The 23,028-nt window shown below is 42.9% G+C and overlaps 1 protein-coding gene across 1 annotated transcript; it reads left to right on the top strand.

The window, feature by feature from the left end:
- Window positions 1–11,269: 11,269 nt before the first annotated feature.
- Window positions 11,270–12,821, top strand: LOC124688992 (aspartic proteinase nepenthesin-1-like). Its single transcript, XM_047222599.1, has one exon. It carries the CDS (start codon window positions 11,296–11,298, stop codon window positions 12,589–12,591), a length of 1,296 nt encoding a protein of 431 aa, XP_047078555.1. The 5' UTR covers window positions 11,270–11,295; the 3' UTR covers window positions 12,592–12,821.
- The last annotated feature ends 10,207 nt before the right edge of the window (window positions 12,822–23,028 follow it).

Consider the following 23,028-nt stretch of genomic DNA (forward strand, 5'->3'; position numbering starts at 1 on the left):
TTCAGTAATGTTTTTTAAAACTAAAGTACATCAAAACAAATGGGCCTATAACTTTGAATCTGAATTGCATTCTCTTTTTTAGGAAGCAACACAATGGTGCCAAAGTTCATAAGGAACAACAGTAACCCACCCTACTGAAACTTAGGTCTATTTTATTTATGCTCCAAAATTTCTAATAGAACTCCGGAGGGAACTTTTCTGGTATGGGTGCTTTGTTCTTTGCCATTTGCATAATGGCATTATAAACCCCCTCATGTGTGAAGTCCGGTGTAAATATATCATTAACTTCATGTGATATTTGAGAAATATCATTAGTTTGGGATTCAACCAAAGAGTAATTTTTCTTGGTGGCCGAACAAGTTTTAATAAAATTTGGTAATATAGTTCTTGAGGTTCTCTCGACCAATGATGTACCCCTCGTCTTGTTGAGTTGGAAGATCTTGTTCATTCGATGCTTGACATTAGATACTAGATGAAACTATTTCATATTATTGCCACCCTCTTGGATGTTTTACTTTTGCCCTTTGAGCCCATTTTATTTCCTAATATCTTCTCAACTTAGCATCGTTTCTAGGATATGCTTGTTCTCCTGAATCGAATATCAAAGGGGTATGATCAGAGCTAGCACTTGTTAGCGCACGAACGGAGACCATATAATTTTTTTCCCATGAAATGCTCGCCAAAATTCTATCAAGCTTTCCGTGGGTGGTAGTTTCTTTTCTATTAGCCCACGTGAACGATCGCCTTGAAAATAAAAGGTCATCTCGCGGTAAAGTTATCATTATTTTTTTGCTCACGGATTGAAATAGCCACCAACTAAGATTGGCAACCAATCATCATCATAAATACAAACTAATTCTGCCAAAAGCTCTCCTTTCTGTTGATCTTGAGCCGCTCCATAAACATCAACAAGAGACAACTCAAAACTACCAACTTTTGACGTAAGGTAAAACTTAACACACTTCTCCCCAACGACTATATTCTTTACGTGGAGAGTTTGCGAATTAACGCCCACTAAGGTAGCCCTCGACCTCTCTTGTGGAAGTAGGCAGTACCACACAAAATCGAGGCCCCTAAAAAGATTCGGTAAGAAAGGAGCTGAAAAATTGTCTCTACCTGCTTCATGGTCAGCAAAGAAATCTAACGTGTGCTCTCTAATAGTTTTCTGAACCACGGCATGCTTCGCTGGATCTCGAAACTCATTACTATTACAAGAACTCTGAAGCTGAGACTGCAAGTGAAATTTTCAGAATGATCGTGGTCGTGGTTCAATGCATAGAACCTGATCCATTAACATCTGACGATGGAACATGCAGTCAAGGTGTCCTCTATAACTGAATGCCCTGCTGATCAACTTGATTATCTCGGCACTGAGATTGACATCCCTCCCTGCTGGTCGTGAATGTTAATTTACCGCATTTTGTTGCTTTCTTTTGATTCATCACGGACAAACATCCAAAGTGTCCACCAATCCAGTCGGCTAGAAGAATCTCGCGACGACTCCCAAGGCAAGCAAAGGAGAAGCCGTCCAGGCCAGGGTAGAATTAACTACTCCGTATGCTACCTCTTCGTTGCAACTAATCCAGGCAAAGAATCAACGGAGCTGTCGCTCACTCATCTTCCAAGTGTGCTGCATCTGGACTATAAATTCACTCAATGCTGCTACTCAGCACATCTCCCTCCTTCTTCCTTGAGTGCAAGATGAGAGTACTCCGGGATTATCAGGACAGCGTCGGCGTCCTGCACAGGCAGAGCCAGACACCCACGTCTCAACGCAGGTGCATTTTCGTACTGCCGCTGCGCATATAAGGTGTTTTTTTATACAGAAAACGTGTTTTTTTTATTTGTTGTACATAAAAGCAAGGATCCTCGTAATGACCAGTTTGCCGAAACATGTAATATTTCAGGACAGCGAGTATGATTTTAGATCTTTTATCAATTTGATTTCTTACGCATCGTAGTTTCTTATAAAACTTTTCGATTTTAGACAGGTGTTGTTATGTTGCAAATATGTCACAGAATTGTAGTGATACATAATCAGGCAGACTGTTTCAGCAAATGTCGAAAAATAACGGTGTACTGTAGCAAAATTTTCTATTATTATATTATACATATATACATGGATTTAGGACGATGAACAAAGTTAAAGAGAATTGCTCTTGGACCCTTCCATATGTCATCTAGACTCGACAATGAAGGCAAAGGTCTAGTTTTGAAGTATATATAAAAATTGTATTCGGCCATGTGGCTGCTCTGGAAATTAAGATTTTTTTCATTAATTTAGATTTCTTTGGACTGGAATATATTTTCATAATCACTATTCTTAATTCCGGTCTCAGTGAAAAGTGACGTCTGAAGTACCCTTTTTTTTCTTGCTTTGAGCCTCAGCTTCGAGTCCCTTGGAGATCTTTGGGACGAATGGGAGATCCACTGCTTGATACTTCTAAGCTTTGGACTACAAGTCTTTCTCTTCTTCGTGTCTGGCCTACGGAGGCACAATGAATCACGCACCCTTAGGTTACTCCTATGGCTGGCCTACTTGTCTGCCGACGCCGTGGCCATTTTTGTCCTAGGGCATCTTGCACTCCATGCCAATGGAGCACACCACCAGCTCCTTTTCTTTTGGGCACCGTTTGTGCTCCTCCACTTAGGTGGACAGGATACCATGACTGCCTTCTCCATGCAGGACAATGAGCTATGGACACGCCACCTGCTGGGATTGCTCACCCAAGTAGTTGCAGCTGTCTATGTCGTCTCCAAGATATCTTGGCCGGATAGGCGGCTCCGGGCAGCCATGCTGCTCATGTTCTCCTCTGGCTGCTTCAAGTATGTTGAGCGTACCTGGTGCCTTTACAAAGCCAGCCCAACAAGTTTAAGGAAATCTTCGTTGGCTTTCTTGCGCACAGTCTTCGGGAGTTTGGCTAGTCGAGGGGGTCGTTACAGAAAGGGAGATATATTGGATGAACGATTTAGTGACATGCTTGATGATGGGAGGCTGAAGTATGCTCATGCATTTGAGCAGGCCTCCTCTAGTGCGATTACCCTAGTATCAGACACCCCAATCAATGACACACTTAGTGTTGAAGCTTCACAAGGCCTCGTCGTTCAGAAACTCCAAACTTTAAAATCCAACAAGGACCGATACAGGGTCTACAATTACATCAATACACGACTCATCCTCGTTTACGAACGCCTCTACACCAAGGCCCTAGTTCGTCTTATTTCTATGCAGAGACTCGACATGACCGACATTTTCGGTAGTTGCGAAGCTCTTGCGGAGTGCAATTTTTGTTTTTGCTATTTTCTTATATGTAACATTCTCCTTTGGATTGCTTTCTTAGTTTACGCCTTGATCTTTCTCTTCCCATTCCTTTCAACCTTGGTAGCGCTGATGCTCTTCAAGGTTGTTGAAAAGGGTGAACTCTATAGTCGAGCTGATGTGACCGTGTCCTACATCTTGATCATAGGGGCCTTAGTCTTGGAGGTGGCTTCCCTCTTCATCTCCATTCAATCATATGTATCCGGAATGCATGTAATTCACCGTGCAACCAAACAATGGTCTGAAATGCTAGGTCAATACAACATGATCAAAAGTTTCGACAGAGTGCACGAAAACAATGGTCCAAAAGGCATCACGTCATTTGTGCCCCGATGGATTGGCAAACATATAGATGACAATACATCACACATCGCCATTTCGGAAGATCTCAAGAAATTTGTCCTTGACAAATTGTTAGACTTTGGAACTAGGGAAGAAGACTGGAACTTTGCTAGCATGCGTGGTCAGTTGGCACTTCGGAATTGGACTACTAGTCATGAAGATTCAGGTATTGCAAGGTCGGACTCTAATTTGCATCAGAGCATCAATGATGTGGATTTCCCAACAAGTGTGTTGATCTGGCATAAAGCAACCGACATGTTATACTACCAAGAAGACATAAACGACATTTCTGATCACAAAATGAAGAAGATGAGTAGAGAGCTATCAAATTATATCATGTATCTTGTCTTCAAGTGTGGTGCGATGCTTACAACCAACACGGAGTTGAAACACAACATAACTCGTGAGAGTATAGAACGTATTTTCGGAGTGCGTAATTCTATACTTGAAAAGGAAGCTGTCATGTTGGTGTTTGAATTTCACCAAGGATTACATCGTCGTTCTTACCGTGCTAGCCACAAAGACAGCCAACCAGAAGCTCAAATGCAGCTTTTGGAGAACACAATGAAAAGTGTGTTGCCTCATGCATATGGCGTGGCCCAGGAGCTCATTGACATCCATAAAGAAGCTGCCTGTTGGGACCTTGTTGCTGCGGTGTGGGTGGAGATGCTTTACTATATCGCGCCCCGTTGTGGAGGTGCTTTCCATTCCCAGCATCTTGCCAGTGGTGGGGAGTTTATTACACATGTCATCCTCCTCATGCAACTATTAGGCCCTTTCCTACCCCCTCCAAGTTCATAGCTTTTATGTCAAAATGATTATTACATATGTATCTCATAAGTTGTCAAATTTCATGTAGATATTTTACAACGGAAAAGATGCGGAATAATAAATGTATGAATTTATAAACCATGTGATGATTGAAAATATAGGAAACATGATACCTTTGATCCGGATTACGGATTTTAGTACTTGAATCTTGTTTCCTAGAGATCTAGGTTTACTGAATCCACGTGAAGATTGCTTTTAATGTAAGATCACTCGAACACGACTTTTAGTTTCTAACATATAACCCTTATTCATCTGAAAGAGAGGGGGTATCAAATAATCAGAGGATACACGTTCGAATCTACATCTGCGCTTGGTCCTGCTCCTCTCCTAAACAGATCCGCTGCATCCAAATTCTAGCGCCTCCACCTCTGCCTCCTCCATAAATCGGTCCCCCTCCCTCCTCCCTCCGGCCGGCCTCACCAGCATCAGGAGGGGTGGGGAACCTGATTTATGTGTGGAGTTTTTATAAAAGTAGTATTTTGTTGAGATTTGGTAGACATCTTTTTTTGCACCTGCCTCAGTAATGAAGATGACTTCATCTACATTAAGTGATCTTCATATCTTCGTCTGACAATCAGATCTCGTTATTGACATCATTGGTGGTGTTGGAAGACTAAAGTTTTCTAGGTATGAGCCTTCAAATCCTGCTTCTCTAGGTCTATTTTGGATTTTTTTTCTCATGGTTGCCCTGAGGATGATTGTCCTCGCAATATCAGTCCCGGCTTCTACGTCCTCGAAAATGGTGATTCGTACACTCGGCTCTTCAGCGAGGTTGACAAGACTATCCGTTTACAATGCCCCCTATCATACTGGTGTTGGTACTCTTGCCGATGGTGATTGAGTACTATAATGGTTGCGCGCGTGAATGTAGCCTTATCATTATGGTTCAAATTAAAATTATAGAAGAACCTTCATTGGTATTTGCAGCTTTGTGGTTTCAAATTTGCTTTCACTTGCCTTCAGAAAAGTACAAGATTATGTCATGAAAGAAAAAAAGAATTTAAAGACCTCGAAGATTTGCTTTTTAGACTTTATTTTTAAATTGCTGGAGATAGCTCGTGTAGGTCAATCATGTACTATTTACTACATTAAATATATGTGGTATTAATTATTAAAAAAATCAGGGATACGCCATGACCAGTGGCTGAGAGTTAGTAAATTACTAAGGCTGGTCATAGTGGTAGTATCATGCATTTTAGGCCACAAAAATAATAATGTGGCATCTAATTAAGGAGAAGAGATAGGATTAGAATAACATAGGTGAATACTGTATCCTAGCGCATGTTACGAGAAAAGTAAATGAAAATTAAATCTTGTACGTAGATTTACATTGAGATTCTACAAAATAATAAATTTAAAAATTTATGATACTACTCTATAATAGCACCCACTATAGAGATAGTATCATGGACAAGTATCATATGCATATGATACAGTATATAATACTATGCACTATGACCAGTCTAATGCTTACGTTCCCAAAAGACTAGGTTACGTGGAGATGTGTACTTAACGGACCCCTCACTCTGAATTGCAGTGTACTCTGGGGTGGATTGACCCCTCATTCGAACTCTAGTGGATCCATACGAATACCTCTCGCTGCAAATTAATTAATATTGCAAGAGCGCATGCGTTCGCACGGTGGATTGCGAGAGAGAATATGCGTTTAGAGATTTAAGCCAGCTGTGTAGAGGGAAACTTAAAAATGGAGGCGCAAAATCTCCATACGAATTAGTTTGTACTTTAGGTTGCGCAAAAATGTAAAATCTAACAAACTTTAATGTTTTCTTTGTGAAGTACAGACGCAAACTCTTACATGCTACTAACGTACATACATTCACCCATGAACGCACGCACACATTATTCCTACGAGCATTTCCAAGAGACTGAGTGGAAGAAACTGGTCCAACGGATCTTCAGATTGACGGAGTTACCACGGACGCCTCGCTATATCAACGGAAATGTCGCCTCCAACTAAAAAATATCCGTCTTTATAAAATCACAAAGTGTCAAACCAGGAATTTAAACTCTGATGAGTTGGGGGTGCCACTTACACCTGGGCATTTCTCGGGCCGGGCCGGGTTTCGGGCCAAGCCCGAAAAAGCCCGAACCTAAATTCTCAGGCCCGAACCCGGCCCGGCCCGACCTTCGGGCTTATAAATCGGGCCCGAACCCGGCCCGAACAGAGGAAAGCCCGGCCCGGCCCGACAAAGCCCGGCCCGAACTAGGCTTAGGTCGCGTTTCCTGCAAGCCCGAGCCCGGCCCGGCCCGACGTTCGGGCTCAGAAATCAGGCCTGAACCCGGCCCGACATGCAAGCCCGACCCGGCCCGGCCCGGGATTTTCGGGCCGGGTCGGGCCGGGCTGCCCATGCCCAGCTGTAGTGCCACTACCCTCTTAACCACCCAACCCGAGTTTGATTCTCAACAAACTTCAATGACTAGTGCATGTTTCAACGCTACATAATTTTCCAGATTGTTATTTTCGTGTAGCTTAGAATATACGGTAATATATATATTGAAATTTTACACCTTTGTAGAATAGATCATTGCTACCTCTACCATTGTATTCTCAATTTTATTAAAACTTAAAATGATGTTTTCAATATTTGGAAATAAAGTGCTATGTGTCACTCGCGTTCGTTGTAGCGTGTAAATTTGTGTGCCACAGCGTGAACACCTGCTAGCTCAACACCATGGTGACAATGTCGAACGTGTCAGCACCAGGGCGTCAGCACTAGGCGCTCTAAGAGAGTATGCACTTGAGTTCCAGAACTTCGAATCTGTCAACACAGCAGTAACTGAGAAGTTATCCTGGAAAATGCGGCAGTGGTCATATTTTTCTCTTGATTGATTTGCCGAGTGAATTTGTGTTATAACCCAAGGCTGCTAGAACACTTCCAACAACAACGACGACCTCACTTCTCTCCACGAACAGAATACGATACACTACCCTGCAGCGCACGGGGATTGAAGTCCAGTGTGTGCACGATGAACCTACCAGTGATCCCTGGGTTCTCTTCCTGGCGATCTTCTTCGTGTGTGTGCACGATGAATGCGACCGGCATCGCCGGCTTCGGCCGCGGGCCCCTATCGCTGTCATCGTGGCTCAACGTCAATGCCTTCTCCTATTGCTTCACCACCATAGTAGAGCCCGGGAGCAGCCCGGTGTTCCTGATCACGCCGGACAGCCTCGGAGCAAACGCCCAATCCACACCGTTCGCGCCAACCCCTGCTCCTCGGGGCACCCTGTCCTTCTACTACTTTTTGCTTCAAGGCGTCTCTGTCGGCAAGACTCTACTGCCTGTGTCCGGCAGCTCGGGCGGGCAGGGCACATCATTGACTCCGGCACGAGCGTCACCATGTTCCCGCCGGCCGTGTTCCAGAGCATTCGGGCTGCTTTCGTGTCGTAGGTGCCCCTGCCCGTCTCCGACGTCTCGCCCTTCGCCGGCATGATCATGATGTGCTTCTCAACGGCGCAGGCAGCCGACTCGAAGAATGTGCCTGTGCCGAAGCTCATCCTCCACCTGGAGGGCGCCAACTGGGACATTCCCAGAGAGTAACGTGCTGGAGGTCCAGGAAAACAAAGGCACTCTACCGTGCATGGTGATACTTCCGACAGGCGGCCAGGACTTGACGATCATAGGGAACTTCCAGCAGCAGAACACGCACATCATCTATGACCAGCAGGCCAATAAGGTGAAGGGAAAATTTGCTACAGGACGCTGTTATTTTCTGGTACCATTACAATTTTGAGACACTGGTAAAGACACAATCGAGCGGTGTGTTTCAGCAAATGCTAGAAAATAACAGTGTCCTGTAGCAAATTTTCCCGATAATGAACTTCGCGCCCGCGAGCTGCGACCAGCTCTAAGTTAACTGTGGCTGGACGTGTGAATGTGCATGCACAAATGCCAACTATACTATGTACAGTTTTACCTACTAGCGCCCAAGTGCTTGCTTCTAGCTTTCTATGTAAAAACGAGCACAATACCTGTGTTCGAAATAAGTGACTAATCTTTGTTTAGATATGGATATATCTTCACACTGAAATGCATCTAGGTACATATGTATCTAGATAAAGCTGAGTCATTTTTATCTGAACCTAGGAAGTACCTAATCTGATATCAGCTTTTGCCGTCACAACATATCATGAGATGTTTCGGGCATACCAAATTTTCTCTTGCAATAATTTTCCCTAGTCAATAAAAATCTCAAAAAAATACAAACATTTCAAATGCGCCCATGAGGCAAAAAGATAAACATATGCAACAAACCCACAATTGGTTGCAACAAAATATTTTAAAAAAGTGTATCTCTATTTGCAACATTTCGAATATACCCATGTAGCAAAAAGCAATATCGTATGCAATAAATAGGGTTGCAGAAAAAATGTTGCAAAACTATATCATTATTTGCAAAAAAAAATGGCAATACATCCAACATGTGTGCCTAACACGGACAACATCACAGAAATATGCTTACAACATTGGAGAAAATCTTTTGCAACGTAAGCCCAGAAACCATTGTAGCATTTACTTGTGCTTACACAACACAACACAATACACACTCATATAAACCCTTTGCGACGTAAGGAATTTCCACAAATTACTAACCTTCATCATCAAAGAGTTTGTTGTTCCTTACCTCGCCAACGACAAATCCAGCTCATGGGAGCCTTGTTGAAGCCCGATCCGGGGAATCTCATGGTTGCATGAAAAACACTCAGAGTTTTACCTAGTATCGAGTCCTTAGTTCTAACTTTCTATGTGAAAACGAGCACAATAAATAGGTAGTAGTGCTAAATAAATAAGTGGAAATTCTATTTATACCTAGTCCGATCTCATATTTTGTCGACACACGATAGGACATGGATCTACGATATGTAAGAAGCCCCCCCCCCCCCCACATACACACAATCTCAACCACTCTTTTGCTTGGAGATCCGCACAATGTCTGCACGGTCAATGTTCGGGCCAAAATTTTGTTTTCGTCTCTCAGAAAGAACATAATAATTGTTCTGAACTTCACGGTAAGAGTCATTTATCTATCTTCTATCTATATGTTACATTATTAAAACCGAAGATAAGCAATGGTGGATATTTGTTATTCTTGAGTTATATCAATTAAATAGTTGAGATTAATCCACATACATAGACGAGTCAAGAGTAAAAGGAGATGCATTTAAGTTACCACATGTTGATTGATAGAGGCAATGTGCGACTAGGACACGGTGCCAGACCAACTCTCACGATCTGTACTGCATTATTAAAACTATGACACAACTAGACAACAAAAGTTCACTGGTTAAGTCCAAACCAGCCAACCCTAGATAAGATAAGTCCTCCCCGAGGTCACGGCCCGGTAACAGAAAGAAAAACATGGTACCAATCGCATCCCATCTTGACCAGGTTCCCCTAGGTGCGTGCTACCAAACCTAGCTCAAGCACCAACCCCTCGCCACCTAGGCCACGCGATACCCCTTTCTCCCTCTTCTATAAGACAACAACTCATCTTCCTCCTCGATATATACATGAACCTACAATTTTATAGATTGGCATAAATCAAATTATTTAGCTCATCAACAAGATCGCAAAGAAGAAGGTAAAAAGGGAAGATCACAATCCACCTCACTACTCTGTTTTTTTTCCTTCTTTTACCATTAAATTAAGGTTAGAAGGTTGTTCGTTTTCTAGATTCAGCGTGAACTCGGTATGAAAAAACTATAGGGCAGCATACACCAGTAAACTTAGTTAGTGAGCCTATCTAGGACATGTTCGATCATGCAAGTAGAGAAAACTTGTGTAGACCGGGTCAACATGGCACAAAAACTTTCCCATGAAATCGCACAAACTCATGTATATAATAATAGAATCAAGACAATACATATTAGCAGCAACTCAGTTAGTAAAAAATAACACATATCACACATTTCGGTTAGCTAAAAACTCTATTTTATTTACTTTGATAGTAGAGATCGAGGTGGACCATGGTCTCTACTCGTGGTTGATCATATCTTGTCTTCTCTCTCTTTGTACACCCATGCATGACTAAGTGTACATCTCGAGAAGGTGCAAAAAAAATGTTTTACTTGATATTGGTAGGCTGTATCTCATAAAAAAGGGTTCCAAAATGATAGGTGATTGTAAAATGTTTATGTGAAAAACTCGACTTAATAAGGGAGAAGTAAGCAACTTAAGATAATACATGCAGGGAACAACAATCAAACAGTCACAGGATATACCACGACCAGTCGACTGAGAATTAGTGAACTCTCAGTCAACTGAGGCTTAGTCGTTCACAAAAGACTAGGTTACCTGGAGGACTGTACTGAAGCAGACCCCTCATTCGAATGCTAGTGGACTCGGGGGTGGACTGACCCCTCATTCGTATTCTAGTTGCTCCATACAAATACTTCTCCGGCGAATTAATATTGTAAGAGAGCATGAGTTCACACAGTGGATTGTGAGTGAGAGCTTGCGTTTCATTAGAGATTTAAGCTAGTTGTGTAGACGTGTAAATTTGTGCGACACAGCGTGAACGCCTGCAATCTAATTAAACACCATGGTGACGATGTCAGCACTAGGCGCTCTAAGAGAGTATATGCACCTGTGTTCCAGAACCTTTGAATCATTCAACAGCAGTACATAACTGCGAAATTGCCCTGGAAAATCTGGTAGTGGTCATATTTTTCTCTGGATTCATTTGCCAAGTGGATGTGCTCTGTCCCTATATATGAACCCACGGCTGCTAGAACACTTCCAACTTACTACAACCTCAGCTCCCTCCACGAACTGAGGTGCACGATGAAGAACCCATCAGTGATGCTACCCTGCGTTCTCTTCCTAGCCATCTTCTTCGCGCGACCTGCCGCTTCGACGACCTTGCGCGCCGACCTCACACACGTCGACAGCGGCCGCGGCTTCACCAAGCGCGAGCTGCTCACCCGGATGGCCGCTCGCTCGACGGCGCGTGCGGCCAGCCTCGGCGCCAGTGCTCAGGCAGCGACCGCGCCCGTGGCCAGCGGTGGTTCCGAATACCTAGTCCACTTGGGCGTCGGCACGCCAAGCCAGCAGGCCGTGGCACTGGTGCTGGACACCGGCAGCGACCTTATCTGGACGCAGTGCGCTTGCACAGCGTCAAACTGCTATCAGCAGGCGCTCCCGGTGTTCAAGCCCTCCGCCTCCGGCACCTTCGGCACAGTGTCGTGCACCGACCCTATCTGCGGCCCCAAGGGGGGCCTCCAGAACTACGGGTGCAGCAAGGATAACCTCTGCCGCTACGGCTACTCCTACGGCGACAAATCCTTTACGATAGGAACGATCATCGAGGACACCTTCGCCTTCAGCGGCTCGGCAGTGCCCAGCCTCCGTTTCGGCTGTGGCATGAAGAACGGCGGCCGCTTCACGCCCAACGAGTCCGGCATCGCTGGCTTCGGCCGAGGGCCCCTGTCGCTGCCTTCGCAGCTCAATGTTGACAGGTTCTCCTATTGCCTCACCACCATAGGAGATCAGGGGAGCAGCACTGTGTTTCTGGGCACGCCGGACAACCTCGGTGCAAACGCCCAATCCACCCCGTTCGCACCAACCCCTGCGAGCGGGGGCACCTCGTCCTTCTACTACCTTTCGCTCCAAGGCATCTCTGTCGGCAAGACTCTGCTTCCGTTGACAGCGTCTCGATCCGACGGGCCGATCATTGACTCCGGCACGAGCATCACAATCTTCCCGGAGGCTGTCTTCCAGAGCCTCCGGGAGGCTTTCGTGTCACAAGTGCCTCTCCCTGTCGCCAACGCCTCGGCCTCGCCTATCCCCGGCATGTTGTGCTTCTCCACAGCGCAGGCAGCGGACCCGAAGAAAGTGCCCGTGCCGAAGCTCATCCTCCACCTGGAGGGCGCCGACTGGGACATTCCCACACAAAACTACTTGCTGGAGGTCGAGGATGACAAGGGAAACGCTGGCGCTCTACTGTGCGTGGTGATACTTTCGTCGGGCGACCTCGACATGACGATCATAGGCAACTTCCAGCAGCAGAACACGCACATCGTCTACGACCTGCAGGCCAATAAGATGAACTTCGCGCCGGCGAGATGCAACCAGCTCTAAGTTAACTGTGGCCGGACGTGTGCATGTGCATGCGCAAATGCCAACTATACTACAGTTTTACCTACTAGCGCCCAAGTGCTTGCTTCTAGCTTTCTATGTAAAAACAAGCACAATAAACACTACGAACTCCGTTCAAAAATAGAAGACTCAACTTTGTATAGATCACACTAAAATTCGTCTAGATATATCGGTATCTAGATAAAGCCAAGTCACTTATATCTGAACGGAAGATGCATTGGCGCAAAATAAAGAAGGGAAATGCTATTTATACCTAGTGCGATCTTAGCGTTTGCCATCACAACATATGATGAAATTTTTCGCACGTACACAAAATTTCTCTTGCAACATTTTTCCCTAGTAAAAAAGTCGTGAAAAAATATAACAAACATTTCGAATGCACCCATTTAGCAGAAAAACTTATACAACAAATCCATATTTTGCTGCAACAAAATATTAAAAAAGTGTATCACTACTTGCAACATTTTGAATATACACATGTAGCAAAAAAAGCAACATACATAACAAATCTCCTGGTTGCAGCAAAAATGTTGCAAAAGTGTGTCATTATTTACAACAAAATCAACAATGCATCCAACATGTATGGCAAACACACATAATATCACAGAAACATGTTTGCAACATTGGAGAAATCCTTTTGTAGTGTAAGCCCATAAATCATTGTAGCATTTACTTGTGCCTACACAACAAAAACAATAGACACTCATACCAATTCAAAATTCCCTTTGCAACACAAGAAATTTCTAGAAAGCACTAGCCTCCACTATTAGAGAGCTTGTTGTTTTCGACCTCGCCGATGACAAATCTGGCTCATGGGAGCCTTCTCAAAGCTAGATTCGCGGAACCCGGAGCCATCCTTCCAGGCCATGCCATATTTCCTAAGTTCGGAGCATGCAACAGACTCAGACTTATACCCAGTACCGAGTCCTTGGTTCTAGCTCTCTATGTGAAAACGAGCACAATAAATAGGTACTAGTGCTAAATAAAGAAGTTGAAATGCTATTTATACCTAGTCTGGTCTCATATTTTGTCATCACATGATAGGATGAGGATTTCCCAGATGTAAGATGCCCCCCCCCCCCGATATAATCTCTACATCTATTTTGCTTGGGATCCACATAAAGTCCGCATGGTCAGTGTTCGCGGCGCATTTTCGTTTTCGTTTCTCCAAAAGATCCTAACTAACCCGCGGTACACTTCTCGACACGATAACCCACCAGGCCACCACTCACCTGAACCAACTAACAAAGCTACCCCTTGTCAGCCATTGCTGCTCTCCTCCATCTCTTATTACCCTCGATCCCCAAATCGTCATGTCGTTGAACCGTTTGGCTAGGTCATGGCGTGCGTCGATCTGGAGATCGGCGGCTAGCCTAGGGTCCTCTCCACTGATACGTCCAAAACGTATCTACTTTCCCGAACACTTTTGCTATTGTTTTGCCTCTAATTTGTGTATTTTGGATGCAACTAACACGGACTAACGCTGTTTTCAGCAGAACTGCTCTGGTGTCTCGTTTTTGTGCAGAAATCCAACTTTCAGGAAAATCCTCGGAATTTATGCGAAAGGTCCTATTTTCCCAGAATATTGACGAAGCCAGAAGGGCAAGGCAGGTGGGGGCCCGAGGCCCCCACACACTAGGCCGGCGTGGCCCAGGAGGGGGGCGCGCCGCCCTATTGTGTGGCCGCCTCGGCTGGCCCCCGACGCCCTCCTTTGGACTACTTAACGCCTTCGACCTAAAAACGCACGGGGGTAAGACGAAATCGCCAGAAGACATCCAGTACGCCGCCACCATCGCGAAACTCCATCTCGGGACCAGAAACTCCGTTCTGGCACTTCGCCGGGACGGGGAATTGGAGGAGATCATCGCCATCATCACCACCGACGCCTCTCCATCGACCAGCCATGTTTCCCCCATCCATGTGTGAGTAATTCCCCGCTCGTAGGCTGAAGGGGATGGTAGGGCATTGGATGAGATTGGTCATGTAATAGCATAAGATTGTTAGGGCATAGTGCCTAGTGTCCGTAATTGGTACTTTTATGATATTGTTGCAACTTGTTATGCTTAATGCTTGTCACTAGGGCCCGAGTGCCATGATCTCAGATCTGAACATGTTATCAATTCATGATGATATTCATTGCTTTATGATCTTACTCGCAAGTTGTATACACGTATTGTTGTCCGGAACCCGAGGCCCCAAAGTGATAGAAATTGGGACAACCGAAGGGGAAGGCGGTGATATGAGGATCACATGTGTTCACGGAGTGTTAATGCTTTGCTCCGGTGCTCTATTAAAAGGAGTGCCTTAATTTCCAGTAGATTCCCTAGAGGCCCGGCACGCCACCGGCTGGTAGGACAAAAGATGTTGTGCAAGTTTCTCATTGCGAGCACGTACGACTAAATATGGAACACATGCCTATTGATTGATTAGTACTTGGATACCGTTTTATTATTATCCGCAAATGCCCTCGCTTTGATTGTTACATGAGTTTGTCTCATCCATGCAACGCCCGTTCATCCATCTCTCGTGCCTACGATATTTTAATCCTGCTCGTTTACTATAATCGCTACTGCTGTCTTTGTTACTCTCGTTGCTCGTTATTTCACTACCGCTACCGCTATAAAACCGTTACTACTCGATAAACTCTTGCGAGCAAGTCTGTTTCCAAGTGCAGCTGAATTGACAACTCCGCTCGTTAAGGCTTTCAAGTATTCTTTGTCTCCCCTTGTGTCGAATCAATAAATTGGGTTTTACTTCCCGCGAAGACTCGTTGCGATCCCCTATACTTGTGGGTCATCAAGACTATTTTCTGGCGTCGTTGCCGGGGAGCATAGCTTTATTTGGAAGTTCACTTGGATTGATATTGTTCGCTGCAAATTCTCCATCATGGGTAAACCTCGCGATACTAAAGTCGCCATATTACCATCCACTACAAGAAAAGGTACAACTCGAGTACCTCCGTGATACGTCTCAAACGTATCTATAATTTCTTATGTTCCATGCTACTTTTATGATGATACTCACATGTTTTATACACATTATATGTCATTATTATGCATTTTCCGGCACTAACCTATTGACGAGATGCCGAAGAGCCGATTGTTCGTTTTCTCGCTGTTTTTGGTTTCACAAATCCTAGTAAGGAAATATTCTCGGAATTGGACGAAATCAACGCCCAGGGTCCTATTTTTCCACGAAGCTTCCAGAAGACCGAAGAGGATACGAAGTGGGGCCACGAGGTGGCGACACACTAGGGCGGCGCGGCCTAGGCCCTGGCCGCGCCGGCCTGTTGTGTGGGCCCCTCGTGACGCCCCTTGACCTGCATTCCGCCTACTTAAAGCCTTCATCGCGAAAACCCTAGTACCGAGAGCCACGATATGGAAAACCTTCCAGAGACGCCGCCGCCGCCAATCCCATCTCGGGGGATTCAGGAGATCGCCTCCGGCACCCTGCCGGAGAGGGGAATCATCTCCCGGAGGTCTCTTCATCGCCATGATCGCCTCCGGATCGATGTGTGAGTAGTTCACCCTTGGACTATGGGTCCATAGCAGTAGCTAGATGGTCGTCTTCTCCTCATTGTGCTATCATGTTAGATCTTGTGAGCTGCCTATCATGATCAAGATCAACTGTTTGTAATGCTACATGTTGTGTTTGTTGGGATCCGATGAATATTGAATACTATGTCAAGTTGATTATCAATCTATCATATATGTTATTTATGTTCTTGCATGCTCTCCGTTGCTAGTAGAGGCTCGGCCAAGTTGATACTTGTGACTCCAAGAGGGAGTATTTATGCTCGATAGTGGGTTCATGCCTCCATTAAATGCAGGACAATGGACGAAAGTTCTAAGGTTGTGGATGTGCTTGTTGCCACTAGGGATAAAACATCGATGCTTTGTCTAAGGATATTTGTGTTGATTACATTACGCACCATACTTAATGCAATTGTCTCGTTGTTTACAACTTAATACTGGAGGGGTTCGGATGATAACCCGAAGGTGGACTTTTTAGGCATAGATGCATGCTGGATAGCGGTCTATGTACTTTGTCGTAATGCACTCGATTAAATCTCATAGTACTCATCATGATATATGTATGTGCATTGTTATGCCTTCTTTATTTGTCAATTGCCCAAGCTGTAATTTGTTCACCCAACATCTGTTTATCTTATGGGAGAGACACCACTAGTGAACTGTGGACCCCGGTCCTATTCTTTACATCCGAAATACAATCTACTGCAATTGTTCTTTACTTGTTCTTCGCAAACAATCATCATCATCCACACTATACATCTAATCCTTTGTTTCTGACAAGCCAGTGAGATTGACAACCTCACTGTTACGTTGGGGCAAAGTACTATGATTGTGTTGTGCAGGTTCCACGTTGGTGCCGGAATCCTTGGTGTTGCGCCGCACTACACTCCGCCGCCATCAACCTTCAACGTGCTTCTTGGCTCCTACTGGTTCGATAACCTTGGTTTCTTACTGAGGGAAAACTTACTGATGTGCACATCACACCTTCCTCTTGGGGTTCCCAACGGACGTGTGTCTCACGCGCATCAAGACTGTTTTCTGGCGCCGTTGCCGGGGAGATCAAGACACGCTGCAAGGGGAGTCTCCACTTCCAATCTCTTTACTTTGTTTTTGTCTTGCTTTATTTTATTTTATTTACTACTTTGTTTGCTGCACTTAATCAAAAACACAAAAAAAATAATTGCTAGTTTTACTTTATTTACTGTCTTGCTCTCTATATCAAAAACACAAAAAAACTAGTTACTTGCATTTACTTTATCTAGTTTGCTTTATTTACTACTGCTAAAATGGGTACTGTTGAGAATACTAAGTTGTGTGACTTCACTAGCACAAATAATAATGATTTCTTATGCACACCTATTGCTCCACCTGCTACTACAGCGAGAATTCTTTGAAATTAAACCCGCTTTCTGAATCTTGTTATGAGAGAGCAATTTTCTGGTGTTAGTTCCGATGATGCTGCTTGCCCATCTTAATAATTTTGTTGAACTATGTGAAATGCAAAAGTATAAGGATGTAGATGGTGACATTATAAAATTGAAATTGTTTCCTTTCTCCTTAAGAGGAAGAGCTAAAGATTGGTTGCTATCTCTCGCCTAGAAATAGTATTGATTCTTGGACTAAATGTAAGGATGCTTTTATTGGTAGATATTATCCTCCCGCTAAAATTATATCTTTGAGAAGTAGCATAATGAATTTTAAGCAATTAGATAATGAACATGTTGCTCAAGCATGGGAGAGAATGAAATCTTTGGTAAAGAATTGCCCAACCCATGGACTAACTACTTGGATGATCATCCAAACCTTTTATGCGGGATTGAATTTTTCTTCGCGGAACCTATTGGATTCAGCTGTTGGAGGTACCTTTATGTCCATCACTTTGGGGCGGCAACAAAGCTTCTTGATGATATGATGATAAATTACTCCGAATGGCACACGGAAAGAGCTCCACAAGGTAAGAAGGTAAATTCTGTTGAAGAAACCTCTTCCTTGAGTGATAAGATTGATGCTATTATGTCTATGCTTGTGAATGGTAGATCTAATGTTGATCCTAATAATGTTCCTTTAGCTTCATTGGTTGCCCAAGAAGAACATGTTGATGTGAATTTCATTAAAAGTAATAATTTCAACAACAATGCTTATAGGAATAATTTTGGTAACAACTATAGGCCATATCCTTCTGCTAATGGTAATAGTTATGGTAATTCTTATGGGAATTCTTACAACAATAATAGGAATGTACCCCTGGTCTTGAAGCCATGCTTAAAGAATTTATTAGTACACAAACTGCTTTTAACAAATGCATTGAAGAAAAGCTTGATAAAATTGATATTCTTGCTTCTAAGGTTGATAGACTTGCTTCTGATGTTGATCTTTTAAAATTGAAAGTTATGCCTAATAAGGATATTGATAATAAGATTGTTACTACAGCAAATTCCATCCAAGTTCGAATTAATGAAAATATTAGATTGATGGCTGAATTGCATGCTAGGTGGGAAAGAGAAGAAAATGAAAAACTAGCTAAAGAGAATAATGTAGCTAAAGTTTGGACTATTACCACCACTAGTAATGATAATGCTTCACATGTTGCTACACCCCCTACTATCAATGGTAAAATAATTGGTGTTGGCAATGTTTCTACTCCTAGTGCAAAGCGTGCAAAATTGCCTGAAAGCTGCTAAAGCTGCAGAAACCGCTTGTGAAAAACTGCTGAAATTTTTCAAAATGTTGGGGACAATGATTCTATTGCTGTAGGTCATAATGATTTAGACTTTGATGATTGTCACATCTCTGAAGTTATAAAGTTCTTACAAAAACTTGCTAAAAGTCCCAATGCTAGTGCTATAAATTTGGCCTTTACAAAACATATTACAAATGCTCTCATAAAAGCTAGAGAAGAGAAACTAAAACTTGAAACCTCTATTCCTAGGAAGTTGGAAGATGGTTGGGAGCCCATCATTAAGATGAGGGTCAATGATTTTGATTGCAATGCTTTATGTGATCTTGGTGCAAGTATTTCTGTTATGCCTAAGAAAATCTATGATATGCTTGACTTGCCACCATTGAAAAATTGTTATTTGGATGTTAATCTTGCTAATAATGCTATCGAAGAAACCTTTGGGGAGGATTGATAATGTTTGTATTATGGTTAACAATAACCTTGTCCCCGTTGATTTTGTTGTCTTGGATATTGAATGCAATGCATCTTGTCCCATTATATTGGGAAGATCTTTTCTTCGAACTGTTGGTGCTGCCATTGATATGAAGGAAGGTAATATTAAATATCAATTTCATCTCAAAAAGGTATGGAACACTTCCCTAGAAAGAGAATGAAGTTACCTTATGATTCTATTATTAGAACCAATTATGATGTTGATGCTTCATCTCTTGATAATACTTGATACACACTTTCTGCGCCTAGCTGAAAGGCGTTAAAGAAAAGCGCTTATGGGAGACAACCCATTATTTTACTTTTGCACTTTGTTTTATATTTGAGTCTTGGAAGTTGTTACTACTGTAGCAACCTCTCCTTATCTTTATTTTATTGCATTGTTGTGCCAAGTAAAGTCTTTGATAGTAAAGTCAATACTAGATTTGGATTACTGCGCAGAAATAGATTTGTTGCTGTCACGAATTTCGATATGCCTCTCTGTAGGTAACTCAGAAAAATCTGCCAATTTACGTGCGTGATCCACAGATATGTACGCAACTTTCATTCAATTTGGGCATTTTCATCTGAGCAAGTCTGGTGCCTCTAAAAAATTCGTCTTTACGGATCGTTCTGTTTTGACAGATTCTCGCCTTTTATTTCGCATTGCCTGTTTTGCTATGTTTGATGGATTTCTTTGTTCCATTAACTTTCAGTAGCTTTGTGCAATGTCCGGAAGTGTTAAGAATGATTATGTCACCTCTGAATATATGAATTATGCACTGACCCTCTAATGAGTTTGTTTTGAGTTTGGTGTGGAGGAAGTTTTCAAGGGTCAAGAGAGGAGGATGATACAATATGATAAGAAGAGTGAAAAGTCAAAGCTTGGGGATGCCCCCGTGGTTCATCCCTGCATATTTTAAGAAGACCCAAGCGTCTAAGCTTGGGGATGCCCAAGGCATCCCTTCTTCATCGACAACTTATCAAGTCACCTCTAGTGAAACTATATTTTTATTCCGTCACATCTTATGTGCTTTACTTGGAGCGTCTGTTTGTTTTTATTTTTGTTTTGTTTGAATAAAATCGGATCCTAGCATTCTTTGTGTGGGAGAGAGACACGCTCCGCTGTTTCGTATGAACAAATATGTTCTTAGCTTTATCTTTAATGTTCATTGCGAAAGTTGGACTATTTCATTCATTGTTATATGGTTGGAAACGGAAAATGCCGCATGTGGTAAATGGTATCATGTCTTGAATAATGTGATACTTGGCAATTGTTGTGCTCATATAGATCATGTTTAAGCTCTTGCATCATGTACCTTGTACTCATTAATGAATAACTACATAGAGCTTGTTAAAATTTGGTTTGCATGATTGATCTCTAGAGTCTAGATATTTTCTGGTTAAGGTGTTTGAACAACAAGGAGACAACGTAAAATCTTATAATACTTACAATATGTTCATATGTGAGCTTTGCTGCACCTTTTATACTTGAGTTTGCTTCAAACAACCTTGCTAGCCTAGCCTTGTATTGAGAGGAATTCTTCTCGTGCATCCAAATCCTTGAGCCAAAAACTATGCCATTTGTGTCCACCATACCTACCTACTACATGGTATTTCTCCGCCATTCCAAAGTACATTACTTGAGTGCTACCTTTAAATTTCTATTCTTTTCCTTTGCAATATATAACTCATGGGAAAAATAGCCTTAAAAATTATCGTGGTGAAGAATATGTACTTATGTGTCTTATTTCTTAATAAGTTGCTTGTTGAGCGGTAACCATGTTTCTGGGGACGCCATCAACTTTTACCTTTGTTGAATATCATGTGAGTTGCTATGCATGTTCGTCTTGTCCGAAGTAAGGGAGATTTTCATGATCAAATGGTTTGAGTATGCATAATGTTAGAGAAGAACATTGGGCCGCTAACTAAAGCCATGATTCATGGTGGAAGTTTCAGTTTGGACAACTAATCCTCAATCTCTTATGAGAAAATTAAGCTGTTGTTGAATGCTTATGCATTAAAGAGGAGTCCATTATCCGTTGTCTATGTTGTCCCGTATGGATGTCTAAGTTGAGAATAATCAAAAGCGAGAAATCCAATGCGAGCTTTCTCCTTAGACCTTTGTACAGAGCAGCATAGAGGTACCCTTTGTGACACTTGGTTGAAACATATGCTATGCAATGATAATCCGTGTTAATCCAAGCTAATTAGGACAAGGTGCGAGCACTATTAGTATACTATGCATGAGGCTTGCAACTTATAAGATATCTTATACATAACACATATGCTTTATTACTACCGTTGACAAAATTGTTTCTTGTTTTCAAAATGAAAAGCTCTAGCACAAATATAGTAATCAATGCTTCCTCTGCGAAGGGCCATTCTTCTACTTTATTGTTGAGTCAGTTTACCTATTCCTTCTATCCCAGAAGCAAACACTTGTATCAACTGTGTGCATTGATTCTTACATGTTTACCTATTGCACTTGTTATATTACTTTGTGTTGACAATTATCCATGAGATATACATGTTAAAGTTGAAAGCAATTGCTGAAACTTATATCTTCCTTTGTGTTGCTTCAATGCCTTTACTTTGAATTTATTGCTTTATGAGTAACTCTTATGCAAGTCTTATTGATGCTTGTCTTGAAAGTATTATTCATGAAAAGTCTTTGCTATATGATTCATTTGTTTACTCATTATCTTCATCATTGCTTCGAATCGCTGCATTCATCTCATATGCTTTACAATATTATGATCAAGATTATGATAGCATGTCACTTCATAAATTATCTTTGTTATCGTTTACCTACTCGAGGGCGAGTAGGAACTAAGCTTGGGGATGCTTGATACGTCTCAAACGTATCTATAATTTCTTATGTTACATGCTACTTTTATGATGATACTCACATGTTTTATACACATTATATGTCATTATTATGCATTTTCCGGCACTAACCTATTGACGAGATGCCGAAGAGCCGGTTGCTGTTTTCTGCTATTTTTGGTTTCAGAAATCCTAGTAAGGAAATATTCTCGGAATTGGACGAAATCAACGCCCAGGGTCCTATTTTTCCACGAAGCTTCCAGAAGACCGAAGAGGATACGAAGTGGTGCCACGAGGTGGCGACACACTAGGGCGGCGCGACCTAGGCCCTGGCCGCGCCGGCCTGTTGTGTGGGCCCCTCGTGACGCCCCTTGACCTGCCCTTCCGCCTACTTAAAGCCTTCGTCGCGAAAACCCTAGTACCGAGAGCCACGATATGGAAAACCTTCCAGAGACGCCGCCGCCGCCAATCCCATCTCGGGGGATTCAGGAGATCGCCTCCGGCACCCTGCCGGAGAGGGGAATCATCTCCCGGAGGTCTCTTCATCGCCATGATCGCCTCCGGATCGATGTGTGAGTAGTTCACCCCTGGACTATGGGTCCATAGCGAGTAGCTAGATGGTCGTCTTCTCCTCATTGTGCTATCATGTTAGATCTTGTGAGCTGCCTATCATGATCAAGATCATCTATTTGTAATGCTACATGTTGTGTTTGTTGGGATCCGATGAATATTGAATACTATGTCAAGTTGATTATCAATCTATCATATATGTTATTTATGTTCTTGCATGCTCTCCATTGCTAGTAGAGGCTCACGGCCAAGTTGATACTTGTGACTCCAAGAGGGAGTATTTATGCTCGATAGTGGGTTCATGCCTGCATTAAATGCGGGACGAGTAATACGTAACCC

The sequence above is a fragment of the Lolium rigidum genome, chromosome 2 (assembly GCF_022539505.1).
Source record: "Lolium rigidum isolate FL_2022 chromosome 2, APGP_CSIRO_Lrig_0.1, whole genome shotgun sequence".
Taxonomy (NCBI): Eukaryota; Viridiplantae; Streptophyta; class Magnoliopsida; order Poales; family Poaceae; genus Lolium; species Lolium rigidum.